Raw genomic sequence first — 17,649 nt, 5'->3', positions numbered from 1 at the left:
TAATATATAAATCACAACACCAGCTTGGCCTCCATTCTTGGGAAGGAAGCACATGGAAGAAACGTTGGAAACTTTATTTGTTAAAAAGAAAGGGAAAAAAAGCACTCCAAACTCCTGGGGTGAAGGGTGTGTTGGTGGGTCAGAAGGACAGGGAGAATGCACGGTAGCCCAGATTGGTGAAGACATCCACCCGGCAGCTGTTGCCTGCAGCTGTCAGGACCTGGAGACAAGAGGGGCATGAGGGCCCTGCCCAACCCCAGCGTCCCAGTATCCCATCCCTTCACTGGACCCACCTTGCACTCAGGAGCCGCTGGCTGCTGGTTGAGGCTGAGGCTGAGCAGCCCCGGGGAAGAGCCTGGTACCTGGGCCTTGAGCTCCCCGCTCAGCTGCCATTGGTTGACACAGGGGCCCTGGCCGGCAGATAGAATCTGTAGAGGGCAAGAGAGGGCTCAAGGGTCAGGGCTGGAGACGGGAGCCAGCAAGGGCGGCAGAAGGAGACAGAGAGCCTACCAGGTCCTGGTAGAAGGTGACGTGCTTCTGTGGCGCCCGCATGGGGAAGATGGTGGTGGGTGTAGAGGACCGCAGGTGCCAAAGGGTGAGTGCTGGGCCCCCTCCACAGACCTGGCCAGAAAGGCAGGGGTCCCCGGCCGCTGTGAGCCATGAACCCCTGAAAGCAGGGCCCAGAGCTGCCACCCATCCCACCCCACCCTCTGGCCAGCTCACCATCCAGTCTGAGTCGGTTGCCAAGCATCCGATCCAGCGCCCGTTGTGGGGCCTGGAGCACTCCTAGAGGGAGGAAGAAGAGAGTTGCGGATACAGAGAAGCTGGGGAAGAGCAAGGAGGATGGGGCTGGGGCATGGCCTCACCTCGTGCTTATAGACCTCGATTGTCTGTACCTCCTTGGCTGTGCGGAGGTCTGTGGAGAGAACCTTGAGGGGTGCCATCCTTGTCCCATCCTCCCCACCACCATCTCTCCCTCCAACCAGCCAGCCCCTTACCCCAAAGCCGCACGGCCCCATCCTCACCACCCGAAAGCACCTCGGGGCTCCGCTCCCGCAGCGCCAGGCAGTGGATGTAGTCCGTATGGCCCCGGAGGGCCCGCTGCGGGGAGAGGGGCTGTGTCAGGAGCAGGTCCAGAAAGCACCCCGCCCCCACGTGACCTGCCCCTGGCTCTCAGGCCCTGCTCACCGTGAAGGCCCCAGTCTCAAGGTCCATAGTGTGTAGCTGACAGTCTCCCCCAGCCAGGATAAGAGAATTCTCCTGCAAAGAAAGGCAGGGCAGGACTGGAAATCAATGACAAATCAGGACGGGGACAGGTGGAAGGACCAAAGTTTGGGCCAAGAACACAGCAGGGCGGAGCCCCCAATCACAAAGGACTTAGGGGGCCTCAGACCTTGGGGACGAGCAGCAAAGAATTGATTTCAGGCACTTCCAGGCTGGTCCTGGGGGAGGAAAAGCAAGGTCCGCTTTGGTTCAAGGGTGCCTACATACCCAAGTGCCTCCCCCCACGTGGCCCTGGCTCACCTGTATGGTGGCTGACAACGCCACAGCTCCTTGCTGCCCTTCATGGTAGAAAACGCCAAGTGACCTCTAAGGCTCTCCTTGGGCCTGGGCACCCAGCCTGTTCCCCAGGTCTACACTCCTTACCTTCTTGAGGATCTCTGCCCACAGCCAGGCCTTTACCTCCCCATCCCCGGCACTGACTAGCTGTCGATCGGTGGACACCATGCTGTAGACGGGCCCATCATGGGCTAAAGGGAAAGAACCTGAGCGACCCCATCTGGCCCCTTCCTCCACCCTGGGATCCCCAAAGCCAGACCTGACAGCTGCACCCACCTTGGAAGGTCACCACAGGCTTCTTACTTTCCTCTTTAGCCTCGGAGCTCAAAGCAGCGGACAAGCTGAAGTTGAGAAGGGAAAGGGGAGGGGGCCCAAGAGCCAGAAGCCGGGAGCATCAGTCCCAGGAAGGCCGAGTGCCAGGACTAGTGGGTGCAGGGGAACAGGGGCCATGGGTACCTGAAGATGGCAATCTGCCCGTAATTGTTGCCTGCCGCAAGGAACTTCCCACAGGGGGACACACTCTGGGAGAAGACAGTCATGTGCAGCCGCTGCAGGGCCTGAAACACCTCCATCTGGGAGGAGAGGTGGGATAAGAACCTGCAGACCTCTAGCCCTGCTACAGCCCAGCCCCCCACTGTCCAGACTTCTCAGCCCTCCTTCAAGGCAGCCCACCCCGCAGGCGCCTGCCCATACAACCCTGGGAGGCGCCAAGAAGAGGATGAGGAAAGGGAGAGCTCAGGTGTGCTACCTAATGGGACCTCGAGCCAGCTCCCTAGCTTCTCTACTCAGTTTCCTCAAGTATCAAGTGAACTCACTGGAGTTTGTGTCTCAATTAGATGCGCTAATGTATATAAACAGCATCGCAAAGGGTCTGCCATGTAAAAAGCGCTTAAGAAGTGGTTCTCTTGTCCCCAATACTTAAAAACGTGTTCACTTCTGGGGTACTCCTCTGGCTCCCGGTCTGAGTCCGATTTCCACTAGCAACCCACGCGCAACAGGGCTCGGGACATGATTCTTCGCCCGCCCGGTCGACCCGGGCCTGGAATACAAACCCCAGAATGCCCTGCGTCCCGTGCCTGCCTCACCTGACCCAGAGGAACCGCTTGTGGCACTACTCGCTCCATCTCGAGGACTACAAGTCCCAGAATGCTTCGTGAGACGCGGCTTCACGAGTCCGGACGTGCCCGCGACCAACTCGTCTGCGGCGCCCCACGTCCCAATACTGCCGCCGGTCCGGCGCGAAGGTGGTTTCCGCGTTCCGCCCCAAGCCCCACGAACCGAGATGAGCACCTTGAAGGCCGCGGCACTACGTGGCGCCCCCTGTAGCCCTGCTACGCCTGATCCCCTCCCCCACCCCGCTGAACAGACCCGCCTTCCAGCCGCGTGCCGCCCGTCTTCCGCGCCTGCGTGAATGCTCACTGCTGCGCGCGCCAAGGCCACGCCTCCCGCCGTGCCACGCCCCCCCAAGGCACCGCCCCTGTCGGGCGGATCCCTCCCCTTTGCTCGAAGGACGGGTAGCCCCAAAGATCCTGCCGCAGCCCCTAGAGCGTGGCCCCCGGGGTCGGACCCAGCGCGACCCCAGTGCTGCCTCAGGGGCGACCTGGAGCCTGGACGCGAGGTGCGTGTGAGGCCCCCGGGGTGGGCCTAGCCAGGGGGCTCAGGGCTGGTCTGCAGTATGACACATGGCGGGTGAGCTGGTGGAGCTTGGGCGTGAACTGAGACTGGAATGGGGCTGGGGGCTCAGGGCTGCTGGATGGCCCAGGAGAGGAGACGTGACTTAGGGGGTCAGCTAAGACAGGGATGGGGGCTGCTGGCTGAGGCTGCAGGCTCAGGCGGGCAGATCCTCTTGGCATGGGGCCAGGAGGGTGGGATGCACCTGGCTCTTGTCTCTTCTCAGCTTCCCTCTCCAAGCTGTGCCCATGAGCACCAAGCGGCGCCTGGAGGAGGTGCAGTGAGTTTGGAGGCAAGGAGGGACTCCCAACTAGACCTTGCCCACCTCTGACCCCCATCAGGCTGCCTCCCCTCTCCATATCCCAGCCAACCTGCCTTCCCTTCTTTCCCCAGGGAGACTTTGCACAAGCAGTTCTTGTCCGAGGAGAACATGGCCACCCACTTCTCTCAACTCAGACTGCACAACCACCACCCCTACTGCAGCCCTCTCAGGGCCTTACCTCCAGTCCTACCCCCACTCAGGTGGGCACCTTCCACCTGCCAGCCCCCTGGAGGATCACACTGGTCTTCAGCCCAGCCTCCAGGCCCTGCCTCATCCTGCTATTTTTAGCTTCTGGGTTGTTTCCCATCTTGACTCCTTGGAGGGTGGTGACCTGGATCTAGTGGGGGGTGGCTCTGCCAGGCCAGCCGAGCCCTGCCCTGTCATTTCCTCTTCCAGGAGCCCTTGCTCTGAGCTCCATCTGTGGTGCTACTCTGGGAACCTGATCCCTGAAGCCCTCCAGCTGCTGAGGCTGGGGGACACTCCATCCCCCACTACTCTGTTACCACAGCTGGGGACATAATGGAGCTCTGAGTACTGGTGGGTAATGTCCTGCCCACCTGCCTTTCTCCACACATAGGGGAGACCAGCACCAAGCTTCCCTGCTTCTCCTCCTCCACCAGACCAGGCCTCTGGGCATCAGGACCTTCCCCCCCACCAAGGAGGACACTGAGGACAGAGCCCTGAGTGGGAGGGCAGGAGGGGCAGGAGCTTGGGGAAGAAGGCATGCTACTGAGGAGCACTGAATAAAGACTGCTGAACAAGTGAAGGCTTCACTTGGGGCCTAGGGAGAGCTGGGGTGCCGGATGCGTGGCTTCTCCCTCAAGATATTCCCTGGAAAACAGTCTGGGCTTAGCCAGGCCCTGGCAGGCTGGGCTCAGGCATTGAGAATGTGTGAGTCAGAGCCTCGCCCCCACCCCCGCGGCTGCCTGACTCACTCCCTCCCTCCAGCCAGGGAAGTCGAGCTGGGACCCTGCCACTCTCCAAGCCATTTAAAGTTAAAAACTCTTTTATTAATAAATTCTCCCTCCCTCTCAAACTTTTTCCCCAAAATAAATATCTCCCCACTTTGGGGGCTAGTAGAGGCAGTGTGGTAGAGCCGGCCCCCCTAGAGGGCCAGCCCCTAGTGTTCAGAGCAGGTCCCTAACCCCCCAGGCTGAGACCCCTGTCAGCGTTTCAGCACATCTGAATGGGTGGGGCCTAGTGTTGTGTCTGCCCTTCAGGTCGGCCTGGCCCCCCAGGGCATGGGGGGTAGAGACCCCCTTGTGCAAATGCTGCAGTTCCTCAGTGTCAGTGGTCGATAGTGTGTGAGCTGGATGGGGCTCCTTTCTGTCCTGGAGCCTGAGACCAGGCAATGAGAGATACCTTGGAAGGCTCCCCAAAACCTCAGGCCTCAGAGATGATTCACCACCATCACCCCTCCGGGTGGCTGGCTGAGCCTGGCACAGGCTGAGTCTGGGAGGCAAGGGGTGGCTCCAGAATGAATGAATGAATGCGTGGGAGCACAGGCTGGCAGGGGGCGCTCACTGTCACTGGATCAGTGCCACACCTGGGCAGCCCTCCCCGCCAGTCTCCTCGATGGGGGCTGCAAGACAAGAGGGGTCACAGTGAGAAGGAGAAACTGAACAGTGACAGAGGCGGGCAGGCTGGGGCACACTTACTGGTAAACTTTTCTCTCCTGCGGCATCTTCTCCAGACCAGGAAGCCAGAAAGCAGCCCTACCACAAGGGCCAGGCTCAGGGCACCCCCCAGGATGGGCCAGAGCAGCGGGAAGGGGGCTGGAGGGGCTGTAGCACCTGGGGACAGGATGTGAAGTGAGACCTCACCCCCCAGATCTGAGCCTCATGCATTCCCCTTCCATTCACAGCTCTGATCAGAGCCCCTTCCCCACTCTCCCTCTTCCGGATTCTGCTCCAGATGGAAAGCCTACAGTCCCCTCTCCACCCCAGCATCCCTCTCTCCGGGTCCAGGGTCCACCGGGTCCGACCCCACCCCCACTCACAGCCCAGGCAGAAGTCGCTGCGTGGCCGCACGGGGCACGACGCACAGTCCATGCACTTGTCGAGGTCCGAGCTCCAGGAGGTGCCGCGGGGGCAGGGGGCAGCACCTGGGGAGGGGGCCTCGGGTCAGATGCTGGGGCGGGGCGCGGCTATTCTGGGGGCTGAGGTCAGGGTCGGCCGGCTCGAATGACTTGAGTCACCAGCGCCCTCCCCCGCATTCCTCACAGGTGACCGCACGGCCCGTCTGGGACACGGCAGTGGGATGTGGGAGAGAAGCGCCAGTCTCTAGGGGGGAGGGATCAGGTCCTCCACAACCTAGCCCCCACCCGTCGCTGGCGGGTGACTCACTCCCGGGCACCAGGCCCGACCCCGGCCCCTCCCCCCGCATAGCTGGGCACTTAAGTCACCGGACGGACGGAAGGGGGCACCCCACATGGCATAGGGGGCAAAGACGCCCGTGTCTCTCGGCATCTCCAATCTCGGGTCACTGGGGATGAGCAGACCCCATACTGTGCAGGCTGGGGGCGTGACCCGTTAGCAGATGAGACATCCCGCCCACAAACTTTTTTCTGCCCCCTCTTCGAGCCCCGACTTTCAGGAAGAAGCCCCCGACGTAGGCAGGAGGGAAAACTGAGGCCCGGACTGAGGATGAAGCTTAGAGCTGGATGGGATCTCCCCTAGCCAGGGAATGCGGTGCCTGGAGACCACCTGGCCCCGGACTCTCATGCCTGCTTCGTTCCCCTAGATTCGGCCCACATTTCCCAAGCCCCCAGACTCGGCACCCCTGCCCCCAGCCCTGGGTCCTCCCAGCCACGCGGCCCCCACATTTCCAAGCCGGGTACCGGCCCCGCGCCCGCGTACCTGGCGTCCGCTCCCCAGCCGCAGCGCACAACAGCGCCAGCCAGAGTCCCAGCACGAGAAGCCGCAGCAGCGGACGCAGCGGGCCAAGAGCCATGGTGCGCGCGTCCACAAACCGCCGCCGTCTGCTCCCTCTGCCAGCCTGCTGCTGGAGGCAGCGCGTCCTCGCCTCGCCCCCGCCTTCCGGGGCGGAGCCTCCTCCCACCCCGCCCCGCTCCTCACAGCGCCCAGCCAGTCTCCCAGCGCCCCGCCTTGCAAACTGGCTAAGGTCTGTCATTCGTTCAACAAACACTAGCTCTGCGCCCAGGACCCTGCAGGGTCGCAGAGGCGGGCCTGCCCTCTCGGTACCAAGTCCAGAGGGGGACGGCCATCAGAGAGACACGAAACAGCTCTCATCGCAGAGATGGTGGCAACTTTCTTAAGGGCCCCAGAGGCTTAACAATAACAACAGAACAAAAATAATCCCTAACATTCATTGAGAGTTTACCGCGTGCCGCTTAACCGCACCTTAGGAAGCAGTAGCATATTAAAATGCAGGCTTGTTTTTTCCATTTTGCAAAGTAGAAAACTGAGGTTTGGGAAGGTTAGGTGTGAATTGCCGAGGTCACAGCGGTAGGAAGTGGCGGAGTCGAGAGGCCAGCTCCGTTTGGCTCCAGGTCTCGCGCCCTCACCCACCGCGGGCCGCAAGTCACCAGCTGGACTGCGTGCTGTGCCCGGTCTCGAGTGCCGCCTTCTGACTAGGGTGGGATTCGCGCGTCGGGCGCGGTTTGGGCCGGGCTCTCTGCCCCTCCCCGGGGGCGAGGGGCAAGTGACGTCACGACCGCCTTAAGACCCCTCTCGCCTCCGCCCCATCGAACATTCTGCCACCTCCTACGAACCATTCTGTAGTTCTCTGCAGGTGTGCCGAGGGTAAGTTGGGGGGGTACCGGGAAGAAGACGCACCGAGGGGCCTGGGTGCAGGGTTCGTGGCAGCATGAGTGAAGTGCGTGTGGACAACCCGGGCTGCGCTCCTTGCGGTGAGACCCTGGGTTTGGGGCTGCGCCGCAGCCGCCGAGTAGGTTGGGTCCTTTGGCGGCTCCGGAGGGCTTAAACACCCCTCCCCCTCCCCAGGCACCGACAAAGGCACCGAAACCCCTGGCGCCCCTCCCCCATCTGCGCTGCCTCTCAGGGGCGGGAATCCCCTCCCCCTCACCTGAGGGAGCGGACCCTGCCCCTGGCGTCGCCATTAAACTCCTCCAGGACGCGCGGTCCCCAGCTGGGGCCGGCCCAGAAGCCGGGCACCCTCCTTCAGGGCTGAGGGCGGGCTGGGGCGCGCGGACTGAGCCGAACCGGGAAGGTATGGAAAGCACATGGCGCGCTCAGGGGTGGCTAGGCCGGCGCAGTCCGTCCCTAACCTGGGGCTAGGATGGCGCGGCCACACCCGGTCACCTTCCCTGGGGCCGGGGTGGGGAGGCCATGGAGAAGCGAATCCAGAGCCTACCCTCCAGCCATACGGCTAGGGCCGCGCTATGTTTGGGTCCGAGACGTGTGGGAAAACCTGTTGAACCCTAAAGCTGACCCCCTGTGGCCGTCTCCACCAGTTGGGATGTGAGGAGGAGACAGGTACCGAGTGCTTAGAGGGCTGGGGGCTAGGGAAGCTGCATCCAGAGGCGACACTAATGTGACATTTTTGGGGAAGAATGCACAAGAAAATGACCCCAGCGTGGGGGGTACCCTCTGCAGAAGGGCCGGAGGGCCAGGGTCGAGGGTGGCCTTGGGGAAGAAGGATTAATGGTTTCTGTTATTTCTTTTCCATCCGGATTGGCTGGGGCTGGGCCGCCAGCCACCCGGGTAAGGTACCTGGGCAACCTTCTGGCCTGGAGAGGGCGGCTGGGGAGGCCTAGGCCGGGAAAGACAGCATCCTGAGCTCACATTGGTAACCAGGGGTTTGGACACCAACTTTGGTGTTAAAGCTGCCAAGTTTTGAGCCTGAAGTTCATGGCTATCTGTGCCCCCACAGAAAGCACCTGTAGATGACACTGTTCACCCCACTTTTTGCCACTTTGTTGCTTGATAAGCCTTAGTCAAAGTGGACACACCATAAACTAGCCTGCTATATTTTGCCTTCTTCACTTTCAGGACAGGCTTGCTTGCTTACTCACCATTGTAAGCCAATGCCTGTCACCTAACTGGGGAGAAAAAGAGATGCTAAAGTATTAAAGGCCCATTTTGCCAGTGATAAAATGAGGCTCAGGGAGTGTGCTTTTGCCCATGTGACAGGACAGTGTCCCAACTCCCAGGGTCCATGTTCTTGCTTGTCCTGTGTGGTGGCAAAGGCTTGCAGCGTGGGGTTAGTGGAAGGCGGTGAGTTCAGTGTTGCTCTACTTCTGTTCCCTCAAAGCTCCTGGACCTTGCCATGGCCTCCACTGGTCTACAGATCCTCGGGATCATCCTGACGATGCTTGGCTGGCTGAATGCCCTGGTATCCTGCACCCTGCCCATGTGGAAGGTGACTGCCTTTATCGGCAGCAGTATCATGGTGGCCCAGGTGATGTGGGAGGGGCTGTGGATGTCCTGCGTGGTGCAGAGCACGGGCCAGATGCAGTGCAAGGTGTACGACTCACTGCTGGCGCTGCCACAGGACCTGCAGGCCGCCCGTGCCCTCTGTGTCATTGCCCTTCTGGTGGCCCTGCTCGGCCTGCTGGTCTACCTTGCCGGGGCCAAGTGCACCACCTGTGTGGAGGACAAGGACTTCAAGGCTCGCCTGGTGCTCACCTCGGGGATCATCTTCATCATCTCAGGAGTCCTGGCCCTAATCCCTGTTTGCTGGACAGCCAACACCATCATCCGTGACTTCTACAACCCCTTGGTGCTTGAGTCCCAAAAACGAGAGCTGGGGGCCTCCCTCTACCTGGGGTGGGCTGCCTCTGGCCTTTTGTTGCTGGGCGGGGGGCTTCTGTGCTGCACATGCCCCTCTGGGGGATCTCAGGGCTCCAGCCATTACATAGCCCACTACTCAGCATCTGCCCCGCAGGGCAACTCTCGGGGGCCCTCCGAGTACCCCACCAAGAATTACGTGTGATGGGGGTGGGGGAGTGACAGCTCCCTGACCAGGGAGCCTTCTTCCCCTCTCCCCCCAGAGCTGGAGAGAGAGCCTACAGGTATTGATACTTGGCAGCTTTGGGATGTCTTTAATCCTTTGTTTTTGCTGTTTTTATTTCTTCGGGACATTTTTTTTAAATCCACTGGGTGACAAGGAGATGACTCTCCCGCCCAGGTGTCTGCTGCTGGTGTTTCTTTCTCGCTGTTGGTGCTTTGGAGTTTCTGGATCACCTCTGGACAGCACCCATAAACCAGCTGGGGGGCCATTGTGGAGAGCTGCTTTTTGTCCCAGCTCTTCCTGACAAGATTGCCCGTCCCCAAGAGGAGCTGCTGCTACTGCTAGGAAAGCACCTCCTGGACTTGGCAGGGATACCCCTTCCCATCAGGCCTCTGGACTCCCCACCTCCTAGGGGCTCTGGGGCTCCACTCCTAGAAGAGCAGCAGAGAAGTTACCAAAGAAACCCCACCTCCAAGTGTTCTGACCTCAGGCTGTTACCACTTTCCTCCCCACTTCACAGCTGTGCTGTAGATCTGTCCTTACCTCCAGCCCTGCACACCTCACCCTGTGCTCACCAAATAGGGTTTTTACTAAATAAAGTGTCTTTTGTTAACTTGCCTTTGGGAGGTGGGCACTGTCCGTTGTTGTTCCTTTGTTGCCCCTGTGCTTTCCCTGGCCGGGACCCCGCCAGGGGCCTACAAGGCCTGGAGCAGGCCACGCCCCGCCCAGAGGACTGCCACTGATCAGAGGAAGCCAAGTTACAAATGCTGTTTATTCCAGACTCAGGTGGGGTAGAGGGTGAGGTGATGGCCTGGGCTGCCCAAGTCAGGGAGACCTCTTAGTAAGGCAGGGCCCAGCTCTTGAGGCAGGGAGATCATGGGAGCTTGTCTGAGAGCCAAGAAGCTGCAGCCCAGGCTTGGGGGAGAAGCTCAGAGGAAGAGCAGGGGGCTCAGGTTGTCCTGAACAGCAGATGAAAGCAACAGAGCTCCAGCGGGGAGCTAGGGGCAGGCCAGGATCACGTCATTAGCTCTGGCCCAGCCTTTGTGGGGGATGGGGCACAATGAGGTGGGGACACCACTGAGGAGAGTCTGGGCCCGGCTAGACAGTCTTCTGCAAAGTGGAGGGGTTGGTGATGGTGTCAGGCAAGTGTTGGAGCAAGGTGTCCAGGCAAAGTCACAGCCGAAGGCCTCAGGTGGATGAGTGGGCTGGTGACAGCTTCAGCGGGGCAGGGTTGGGGGGGTTGGTGATGCCCAAAACCTCACAGGTAGTCCCTTTTATCCAGCCCGGACGTGCCTGAGTGGGAGGGGATGGAGTAGCCCAGCCTGGGTCCGTGGGGCCGGTCGATCTGGGGTGGGGGGCATGTGCAGCAGAGGAGCCCCCCACCCAGCATAAGCAGGGCAGCCGCTGCCCAGCCCAGGTAGAGGGAGGCGCCCAGTTCACGCTTGAGCGCCTCGGCCACCAGGGGGTTGTAGAAGTCCTGGATGATGGCGTGGGCTGTCCAGCAGACAGGGATGAGCAACAGGACTCCCGAGAGAAGGAGAATGGTGCCTGCCGTGAGCATGATGCGAGCCTTGGCGCTTTCGTCTTCCACGCATGTGGTGCACTGGGCACCCGTGATGGCCACCAGCAGGCCGAGCAGGGCCAGCAGGAGGGCGACAACACAGAGGGCTCGGGCAGCCTGCAGGTCCTGAGGCAGCGCCAGCAGCGAGTCATACACCTTGCACTGCATCTGGCCTGTGCTCTGCACCACGCAGGACATCCACAGCCCCTCCCACACCACCTGGGCCACGACGATGCTGTTGCCGATGAAGGCAGTCACCTTCCACAGGGGCAGTGCACAGGACACCAGGGTCCCCAGCCAGCCCAGCACAGCCAGGGTCATCCCCAGCAGTTCAAGCCCAGTTGAAGCCATCTGCCCCCTCAGTTAGGTTTTCCTAAGCCAGGTAGTCTGGTTGACTCAGGGGTGGTGAGACGCCAGGTGGGGGTCTCAGTGCCCAGCAGGAGGAGGAGGTCGTCAGTGTCCTCCCCAGGACAGTCCTCACATCTGTGGGCCTCTCCTCTCGCAGGTGTGTGGGACCCTCGCTCAACACTGATCAGCCTCACCTTCTGCCCAGTCCAGCAGCTTGTGTCCCTGCAAGGGGCTGTGGCCCATCAGATGCTCTGTTTCACCGATGTTGCAGTGACAACCCAGCTGCCACCTATCGCACTGAGCTCACACAGACCCGGACCCACCTGTGCTGCCTCCCAGCGGGTGCGGGTCCGCGCTGAGCACTGCACCCTCCACCAGATGCCACCTGGGGACTCTGCCACTCAGTGGCAGGTGGGGGGGGGGATTTAAGGCTGAGATGGGGGAGGAGCAAGTGAAGAGAGGGGAGGCCGCAATTGGGGAACCTGGGGAATCGCGTGCCGGGGAGGAGGCGGGGCTAGCGGTGCCATGGGCCGGTGGTGGGCTGAGGGTCCCTTCGGACCAGTTGTGGCGAATATAGCGACCAGGAAGGGACAGGGCAACAAAGAATTTCGTGTGAGCAGTAATCTGAGGACAGGCCATGGGGTCAGCAATGGGGGGGAGTCCCGGGCCTGCCTCCTTCTCCCCAGCCGCCCCCCCACCATTTTTGCTCTCTCCCCTCGTTTCATAATGCAAATGCCCCCAGTCCCCCCAGTATGGCACACCCCGTCCTGAACTCTCCGGAATCTGATCTGTCTCCAGTCTCCGCCCAGTGGCCCTAGTGGTTCCCGAGGGAGGGGCCCCGCCCGCCCCGTTCCCTGGACGACAGGCGCCTGGCGCTCAGCTCAGATGGCATCGCCCAGGCAACGGCCTAGAAACTACCCACACACACTGCTACCTTCATTCAGGTGTGCCCTCCCCTCCACCACTGCTGAAGCTGGGGGGCTGAGCCAGGGATAAAGAGCCTCTTGTGGAAGTATGGAGGGGGGGACACATGGGGGTTATAGGGGGAGGAGGCAGGAGCCCTGGTGGGGGTGCAGCCCCAATACATAGCTGGCTCTCTGTCATGGGGACTGAGTGGCCAGCAGTCAGGCCTCTCTGGCTGAGACACCATGGAGGTAGGCAAGGGGGTGAAACCCAGGGTGACTCCATGAGCCCCTGAGCCCTGCCTCCAGTCTGCAGGAAAGACCTCCCCTCCTGAAGACCTGAGGAGCCCTTGACTCCCCCTGTGGGCTGCGCAACCTGAGAATCACACAGACCAGAATTCAAATTCCACCCTCCTCCTGGGTCAGATCATGTAAGGTCAAGATCCTTAACCTCCTTGAGTCAAAGGCCATTTTGAGAAACCTCATAGTACCCTTGGAATCTACCACCACAAACGTATGCCCCTCATTTGGGGGGAGGGGTTGTGAAGTCTCTCCAGCCCCTCCCTGAGTGCTAAGAGCCCCTTCCTAGTATTATCATCTGAAAAGGGAGAGTGTGATGAAAATCCCCTTATTCACTTTGCAGAGTGGTAGTAGGATTCCTAAAGGCACGGGGCAGGAGCGGGGAGGTCTTGTCTGGGAGAGACGCTCACCTCCACGCCTGGGGCCAGGCCTGGGAGGGCTGGGGTGAAGCTGGTGCAGACTGGCCAGGGGCATCGTCTGGGCATCCAAGGAACACAGGGCCCTGCACGGCCCTTCCTGAGGGGGCTGGGTCTGTCCCTGCTTGGCCTATTCACTGGGGCCAACGAAGTTTCCATCTTCAAGGATCAGTACAGGATTCAAACCCAGGAGTGGATGCATTGCTTCTGGAAAGGGGTTTTAGCATTTTTTGGAGGTGAGGTTTATGGCTTCCATCAAAAGGGCTTGGGACTCCAAAAAGCTTGAGAACTCTCCCCCTCTAAAACAGGAAAACTGAGGCTAGTGCCAAGCAGCTGTCTGGAACGTAGATTCAGAGGGTTCTTCTCTGCTCTTCAGAGCCCCGTCTGGTGTGAGGGACTGCCCCGGCTCCATTCCTTTGGGAAAACAGCGGGTGCTGGTACCAGAATCCTGGGCGGGTTTGTCCAGCTCCTCCAGCCCCCAGAAAGCCTCGGATTTCAGGGTTGAGGGGTGGGAGGGAAGGGCGATTGAGAAGGGCAAATAGAGGTGAGCCTGTCCAGGGGCTCTCTCCGCAGGCTTTCCGGGGATACCAGGAATCCAGCCACACAGGTTTGGGCAGGTGTCAGGCAGTGGAGGCAAGCTCAGGTCTCTGAGGGGTCCTTCAGCCTCCCCAGGGGTTTCTCTCTGCCCCCAGCCCAGAGAAATCCCCCTCCTGCCTGGAGCCTAATGTGACCAACTCATCCCAGTTCGCCCAGGATGTTCCTAGTCGTGGCCCTGAAGGTCCCGTGTCCTGGGCCCAAGACAGTGGTCACTGGGCAGTAGGGCCATGCATGAATGGCAGACGTGTTCCACAGGCAGTGCAAAACCCCCGAGGTTGTAAAAAAAAAAATGGAAAAGGGCCAGTGTAGGTGCCACACGCACAAATAAGCATTGTTCCCCCATTTTAGACCCCAACAGCCATAAACTCAAGCCAAGTGGCCAGCCACGTGGAGGTGGGTGCTCAGAACGAGGACACCCGTTACCATCCCCGCTGGACTAGCCTCCAAGGCGCCCTGATAAAGCAGCACCCTCTCCAAATTTCCCTCTCTCTTCCCCTCTTCCATAAGACAAAGCACCTCCACACAAGGTGAGAGCAGGTAAAGGGAGAACAAATATTGGAGGGCGAAGAGGCCAGAAAAGGGTGGTCAGAAGAGATGGCCCCTCCCCTCCACAGCAAAGGATGGGACTCTTGGGCAGGCAGGCAGGAGCGCCTCTACCGTCAGTCCTCAACTTCCCTCGGGCAGATCTAAGACAGAAAGCACAGCCGAGGTGCTACTAGGCCCGCCAGTCTACCTGATGCAGTTGGACCCTGGGAAACCTATTGATATGGAGGGGTGGCCCCCTAGGTGCACTTACCATCTCAATGATACTTTAACTCATAGGCTGCAATACCCTCCCCCACCTGCCTCACTGGGAAAGGCTAAGGGAGGAGACCCTCTCCACCGCTGCCTTGGTACCACTGAGGGCTGGAAACTGAGGCCTGGCCAAGGGAACACGCCCTCCACCAGCCCCTATACAAGGACAAAGCCCGGCCTCACCTCTGTTTTCCCTGGTAGGACAGAAGAGGTGGGAGAGTCAGGCTGGCAGGAGAAACTGGAGCTCAACTCAGATGGGCGTAGGGTAGAAGTGGGTTAGCCCCAACCCTATCGTCTATCTCGCTTGTTCTAGAAGGGAAAGTGCAGCCCAACGACAAAGGAAACTAATGGTTACCGAGAGTCCCCTCTGGCACCAGGGAAGATACAGGGTAGGGTAGGAGCTGCATACCCACTGTACAACTGAACCACAGAAAGAGAAGCCAAGACCGAACCCAGGTCCCCTGGCTCCCATGCTAGAATGTGCAGATGAAACCTTGAGGTCTGGAAATAATTCTCACATGTCCACGTTTTACAGATGAGGAAACTGAGGCTCAGCTAGCTAAGGAAATGTCGCCAAATGCAGAGAAGGAAAATAGTACATGTCTGGGTGCAAACTTAGACCCTGACTTCAAGGCCAGGCCCCTTTCCCACCAGCAGTACAGTTGAGCCTCCCACAAGCATCCCACCTGCACCTCTTCCCCATTTCTCCAAAGCCAGCCCTTTCTCCTTCCCTTCCCCCAAACTCTTGAGTAGCTCCCTGCCCCAGGAAATCTCCACAGAGAACCGCATCAGGGTCTAATTACACTGGAAACCACCCTGCACCTGATTCATTTTCACCATCTCTGTCCCATGTGGAAAAAGAGGTGTTCTCGCCATTTGGAGACAGCCTGAGGGACTCCAGGTCAGATCTCCTGGTCCTGGTGTTGGCCCCACTCAGAGCCTCGCTAGGCAAGTCGAAACTTCCCTGTATCTCAGGTGACTCTGAGCTGTAAACTGGTGGGAAAAAACCTCCTTGCCCACCCCCAGCCACTCCAATTCCCAGCCAGTAAGCACCCCTCACACTTTGGGGATCACTATAGGGATTGATTTGGGACAAGGGTATTTTGTCAAAAACATAATGGCAGTTTCACTTGTAAACTCTAACTGGACAGGTTCCATGGAACAGGGTAGCAATTAACTTTATTATCAGTCCTGTCAACCTTCAACCCTGCACTCAGCACTATCAGTCTGGAGTTTTCTTTGGGGGCGGGTAGGCCCAGTGATCAATGCTGTCTTCTTTGAGAGCATATATTCATGCTTCCCTTCCTGTTTATGTCTGAGTCTTAGCTGAGAGGGGCAGAGGGCTATATCAGGTAAAGCGAGCCAGGGGTAGGGGCAGCAAGCTAACAGAAATGGGGACTTGCTTGGCCATAATTCCACACTAGTGCCCTCAGCCCCTGCTCCAGGGCTCCAAGGGAATGCAGAACTCTGCCACTGAGGGACAGGCCTAAACCACAGATGTCCTGGGCAGGCAGCCTCACAGGTGAGAGGACACTGCCTGCAGTGGGGTGAACAGCGGCCCCCAAAAAGATATGTCCAAGTTCTAACCCTGTAAACTGTGAATGTGACCTTATTTGAAAGAAAGGTGTTTGCAAATATAATTAAGATAAGGATCACAAAATGAGATTCCCTTGGATTGAGGCTGAGCCCTAAATCCAACGACAGGCCCTTATAGGAGAAAGGCAGAGGGAGATTTGGGAGAGACAGGGGAGAAGTTCATGTGAAGTCAGAGCAGACATCAATGCAACACAGCCACAAGCCAAGGAGCACCTAAGGCTACCAGAAGCTGGAAGAGGCAAGGGAGGTTCACCCCCCGGAAAACTTCAGAGGGAGCAGGGCCCGGTGACACCTTGATTTCAGACTTCTGGCCTCAAGGACTGTGAGAAAATGAATTTCTGCTGTTTTGAGCCACCCAGTTTGTGGTCCTTTGTCATGCCAGCCTCAGGACACAGACACACTGCCCTTCTTGCTGTGACTCCCAAGCTCTCAGAGGTATCCCAAGGTTAAAGCTGGCATCAAGCAGGCTGGGCCTGGCTTCCTGATACTCCTGCTGGGCTGCTGCAGAACAGCCATTGAGACAGGATGTCTGCCTGGAGACTTGACCCCCAGCCACCTAAAGAACAAAGAGAACTTTATTTTGAGTTGTACACACTGTGGAGAAGCTGGCAGGGGAGGGAGCAGGTCACCATGAGGAGAGACAGGACTTTCTGACCCACAGTGGGGGCGCTCCTGTCCCGTGGAGGTGCTTCTGTGCCGTGGCGCTGAGTCACAGTCTCACAGGTGACCCTCCTACTCCAGCCCAGTATGATCCCAGTAACGATTGTGTATCATTGCTGCCCCTTCCTGGCCGCCCCGGTCCTGGGTCTCTTTCAGATGAGCATTTGACCTCTCAAGACGTGAGAGGGAGGATCAGCGCTTCCAGAAAGCCATGCAAACCGGAATGGAGGAGGGCCTTAGCAAGGGCATCCAGCCCCTTTATTTCATAAGGGAAAATGCGGCATCCAGTCAAGAATTCTATTCCCTTCATCTGCCCGGCTGCCGCCCTGACCTCCAGCCAGTTCTCTTATCAGCACACCGGATGAGTTACATTCTCAAATAGCCCAGAAGGAGACTTCCTGTGGGGCAGTGGGGAAAACAGAAGACAAGACTCTAGTCTTAAAATGAGTTTGTTTTCAGACCTCCTACTTTCTCTCCTAAGCCGGGCTGCTCCCCTCTGACTCCCCCTTCCCACTCCGGAAAGTCACGCCTCTGGACGCCTGGGGCCGTGGGCAGCGGGTCCGGGGATACAGTCCCTGGGTCCGGGCATGGTGCTACTACTCACCGGTCCACAGCGAGGGCCAGGCCGTCAACAGGGCGGCGACAGGAATAATCGGGGCGGCGGGGGCGGCGGGAAGACTAGCAGCGGCGGCGGGAAGGCGGGCAGTTGCCAGAGGTCGCGGGGCGCGGGCTGCGCCAGCAGGCCTGAGAGCGAGGGCAGCGCGGGCAGCGGCGGCGGAGGCGGCTCGGCGACCAGGGGCAGGCGGGGGCGCAGGCCCACGGGCGCGAGGTTGGCGGCGACGGCGGCCTCGGGCAGCGGCAGGTGAGCGGGCGGCAGCACGGGCGCGGGCAGGCGCGGCAGGCCCTGCACGGCGAGCGCGGCGGCGGGCGGCGCGGGGGCGCAAACCTCGGGCGGCAGCTCGGGCAGTGCCAGGTGCGAGCCGAGAC

General features: G+C 59.7%; 5 protein-coding genes across 8 annotated transcripts; 2 read left to right on the top strand and 3 right to left on the bottom strand.

The window, feature by feature from the left end:
- Positions 1–59: 59 nt before the first annotated feature.
- THOC6 (THO complex subunit 6) lies at positions 60–2,888 on the bottom strand. 2 transcript variants are annotated; one of them, XM_049903904.1, is made up of 13 exons: positions 2,646–2,888; positions 2,017–2,132; positions 1,837–1,901; positions 1,648–1,751; positions 1,525–1,562; positions 1,394–1,442; positions 1,189–1,260; positions 1,026–1,101; positions 867–916; positions 724–786; positions 511–621; positions 294–428; positions 60–220 (listed from the first exon to the last, which is right to left on the bottom strand). In XM_049903904.1, the coding sequence occupies exons 1-13, from the start codon at positions 2,682–2,684 to the stop codon at positions 140–142; spliced, it is 999 nt and encodes a 332-aa protein (XP_049759861.1). In that variant the 5' UTR covers positions 2,685–2,888; the 3' UTR covers positions 60–139. The 2 variants fall into 2 exon arrangements, with proteins under 2 accessions (XP_049759861.1, XP_049759860.1); XM_049903903.1 differs by having other exon boundaries at positions 999–1,101; positions 2,646–2,887.
- Positions 2,871–4,091, top strand: HCFC1R1 (host cell factor C1 regulator 1). Its single transcript, XM_049903907.1, is given in 5 exon segments — positions 2,871–3,178; positions 3,458–3,511; positions 3,625–3,753; positions 3,950–4,041; positions 4,044–4,091. Coding segments are annotated over 4 exon segments (294 nt in total). The 5' UTR covers positions 2,871–3,178; positions 3,458–3,479; the 3' UTR covers positions 4,085–4,091.
- Positions 4,092–4,547: 456 nt separating this feature from the next.
- On the bottom strand, positions 4,548–6,570 carry TNFRSF12A (TNF receptor superfamily member 12A). 2 transcript variants are annotated; one of them, XM_049903906.1, is made up of 4 exons: positions 6,412–6,569; positions 5,553–5,657; positions 5,212–5,346; positions 4,551–5,135 (listed from the first exon to the last, which is right to left on the bottom strand). In XM_049903906.1, exons 1-4 carry the CDS (start codon positions 6,503–6,505, stop codon positions 5,080–5,082), a joined length of 390 nt encoding a protein of 129 aa, XP_049759863.1. In that variant the 5' UTR covers positions 6,506–6,569; the 3' UTR covers positions 4,551–5,079. The 2 variants fall into 2 exon arrangements, with proteins under 2 accessions (XP_049759862.1, XP_049759863.1); XM_049903905.1 differs by having other exon boundaries at positions 4,548–5,346; positions 6,412–6,570.
- Positions 6,571–7,275: 705 nt separating this feature from the next.
- CLDN6 (claudin 6) lies at positions 7,276–9,757 on the top strand. 2 transcript variants are annotated; one of them, XM_049903842.1, is made up of 2 exons: positions 7,276–7,317; positions 8,789–9,757. In XM_049903842.1, the coding sequence occupies exon 2, from the start codon at positions 8,804–8,806 to the stop codon at positions 9,467–9,469; it is 666 nt and encodes a 221-aa protein (XP_049759799.1). In that variant the 5' UTR covers positions 7,276–7,317; positions 8,789–8,803; the 3' UTR covers positions 9,470–9,757. The 2 variants fall into 2 exon arrangements, with proteins under 2 accessions (XP_049759799.1, XP_049759798.1); XM_049903841.1 differs by lacking the exon at positions 7,276–7,317 and adding an exon at positions 8,309–8,323.
- Positions 9,758–10,027: 270 nt separating this feature from the next.
- Positions 10,028–12,093, bottom strand: CLDN9 (claudin 9). Its single transcript, XM_049903315.1, has one exon. It carries the CDS (start codon positions 11,397–11,399, stop codon positions 10,746–10,748), a length of 654 nt encoding a protein of 217 aa, XP_049759272.1. The 5' UTR covers positions 11,400–12,093; the 3' UTR covers positions 10,028–10,745.
- Positions 12,094–17,649: the final 5,556 nt, after the last annotated feature.

Source organism: Elephas maximus, chromosome 12, assembly GCF_024166365.1.
Source record: "Elephas maximus indicus isolate mEleMax1 chromosome 12, mEleMax1 primary haplotype, whole genome shotgun sequence".
NCBI lineage: Eukaryota > Metazoa > Chordata > Mammalia > Proboscidea > Elephantidae > Elephas > Elephas maximus.
The sequence above is the reverse complement of the archived record's forward strand: the minus strand, read 5'-3'. Positions and strand labels throughout refer to the sequence as shown.